At 35.3% G+C, this 2,470-nt stretch overlaps 1 protein-coding gene across 2 annotated transcripts in view; it reads left to right on the top strand.

Moving 5' to 3' along the window:
- LOC119581606 (ubiquitin-like-conjugating enzyme ATG10) overlaps positions 1-1,979 on the top strand; it is a 6,643-nt gene extending 4,664 nt beyond the window's left edge. For both annotated transcript variants that reach the window (XM_037929721.1, XM_037929722.1), the window contains exon 3: positions 953-1,979. In XM_037929721.1, coding sequence (XP_037785649.1) covers positions 953-1,623 — 671 coding nt within the window. In that variant the 3' untranslated portion in view covers positions 1,624-1,979. The remainder of the gene's footprint in view (positions 1-952) is intronic.
- Positions 1,980-2,470: the final 491 nt, after the last annotated feature.

Here is a 2,470-nt window from a genome sequence, read left to right as displayed (position 1 = left end):
TTTGTAATTAGATATTTTAAAATTTTCCACAAATCCATATTTTTGCGAAATGTTACTTTGATGCCGAGTCGTGTATATGGGGTAAATATGTATAGAATGAACTTATTAAAAACTACAATATCAGGATGAAAAATAGCATCTGGAAGGTATGATTGATATTCCACTAATACTGTTTTCTTTACACTTTTGGTCAGAACTGAACAGAAACAATACACCCTCTGTATTGCATTGAAAAAAAGTTATTATATAAGAAAAAGTGTGGTGGTCGGAGGGGTGATGTGGGTATTGGTATGGTGGGAGGGGTGCCATGGGGGAAGTTAATGCAATGGGAGGGGTGCCATGAGGAAAGGTATGGCAATGGGAGGAGTGCTTTGAGGAGCAGTATGGCCTGGGAGGGTAGTTGTGAGGGCCGATGTGATGGGAAGAAAGGGGGCTTTTAGGGTGTAGTGTTGTGGTAGATGGGATGTTTTGGCTGTAAGTACAACTGTGTTAACTGTGTGCAGGACAAAAGTAAAGAATATATGACTTGCTTGACCGGTGACTGCTAGGTTGTAGATTTAGAGGAACTTAGGGTTATATGCAGGATCACCCTGTGCATTACATTTCAACTTTAGTGTAAATAATAGCTACTGAATAAACCAAATTGATATAAAACTGCAAGAAATGTTTGTGAACAAATAAATTTAAAAATCATGCTCAGTAGTTATATAATTATGTTAATTCTTATTTGCCATTATTATGGAGTTGAAACGGCATGAGCCTGCTGCATTGAAACTGGTCATCTGAAGGAAACATTGCAGAGCGAATGAAAACACCATCTATTGAGGAATTTCGACAATAACTAAAGCCTTTCTCATTGTCCAAGCGAGAGAATGGTTGCCAGTCGTCCCCAGAAATAACATAATGCCGTAAAAGGCTAAGAGAAGTCAATTTGTTTTTCTTCTTCCACCAGATGTGATGGGCACCATATCATATGAAGAATTCGCCGGGAGTTGCTTCGAGTTCCTCAAGTTGTCGCAAGAAATTCAAGATGGTTGGGAAGCTAAAGGTGATGCCCAGCAGGAAGGAAACCTTTATCTCATGAAGTTGGAACGCGTTGAAGATGTTTTACAAGATGGCTTTCCTCCACGTGAGAAATGTGGTGGTGAGAAAGACGGGAATACCGAAGACAATATAGAAACTATTGACATTTTGGAAGACAGTGATGACCTATGCCCCGAAGATCCTTCAGCTATTGACAATGTTTGTTCAAATACTATCATAACTTATGAATATCACATCACTTACAGCATCAGCTATGCTGTGCCTGTGTTGTTTTTCAATGCTTACACTCACTCGGGTAAACTTCTGACGCTTGAGGAAATGTGGAAAAGGGTAAGCCCACAACACAGCAAACAGATTCTGCACCAGAAATGGGAGAGCCTGACACAGCAAGAGCATCCTGTGCTTGGGAGACCTTTCTATCAGCTACACCCATGTAATACGGCAAAATTAATGGCTGAGTTTAGCAAAGACCGTGAAGATTTAGCGACTCTGAAAGGCCTAAGGTATATGATAAGCTGGTTAAGTACCTTTGGACAAGTTGTGGGCCTGAAACTCCCAATAAGTTATTTTCAGTGCTGATAATTGTTAAAGAGATTTAGAAAGTGATTTATAGATTAGTGATATGTGATATTACAGCCTAAAGATTTAGTTTTACAAAAATATTAAATTTGGCATACAGCAGATACTATTGCCAGTTAACACAAGTAGATAAAAACCATACATTGTATTTTCCTATACGTCCTTAGTTTGCTTGTGGATCACTAAGAACATAACTGCATATATATAAGAAATATCAATAATAGATATTTTTTCATATTGATTTTGATGTATATTATGAATCTTCTATTATCTGAGTCATGACCAATATCTTTGTGCAATGATGTACCTCTCTGGCATTATAATGTACTTACATAAAGAGACCTTGTCCAACTTAATTACGCTGTTATCTATGGATGCAGATCTACACAAGAAGAAAATGAATTTCATTTATGTCTTTTGAAGCTTGCAAGTGTAATCTTTCAGTTTTAACCTCAATGTAGAAGTTATACTTTGTTATAAGATATCTATCTAGTCATTTACATTTTACAAATATGAATTCATTCATTTCATTATATGTATTAACAAAATGTATCTAGTTACTCAGGGTGAAAAAGTATGTTATCTTATTTTTACCAATTTTAATAGAACAGTCATACATAAATGCTTAATAATTTTTAAAAGTCAAGATCATTATTCACAACCATCAGTTCTTTTAACATTCTCCGTTTTTCTATAATATAAAGTTTGAACACAATATGGTTAATGAAGATTTTTTTTTTTTACTTTAATTACAGTATATATATATGTCAGCTTCATTATAAAAAAGCTTAGATGTATATATTCAACAGATTGTTTTTCTCAAGGATATATATGAACTAATCTAGTC

The sequence above is a fragment of the Penaeus monodon genome, chromosome 15 (assembly GCF_015228065.2).
Source record: "Penaeus monodon isolate SGIC_2016 chromosome 15, NSTDA_Pmon_1, whole genome shotgun sequence".
NCBI classification, from domain to species: domain Eukaryota; kingdom Metazoa; phylum Arthropoda; class Malacostraca; order Decapoda; family Penaeidae; genus Penaeus; species Penaeus monodon.
This window is presented reverse-complemented; position numbering and strand designations above follow the sequence as displayed.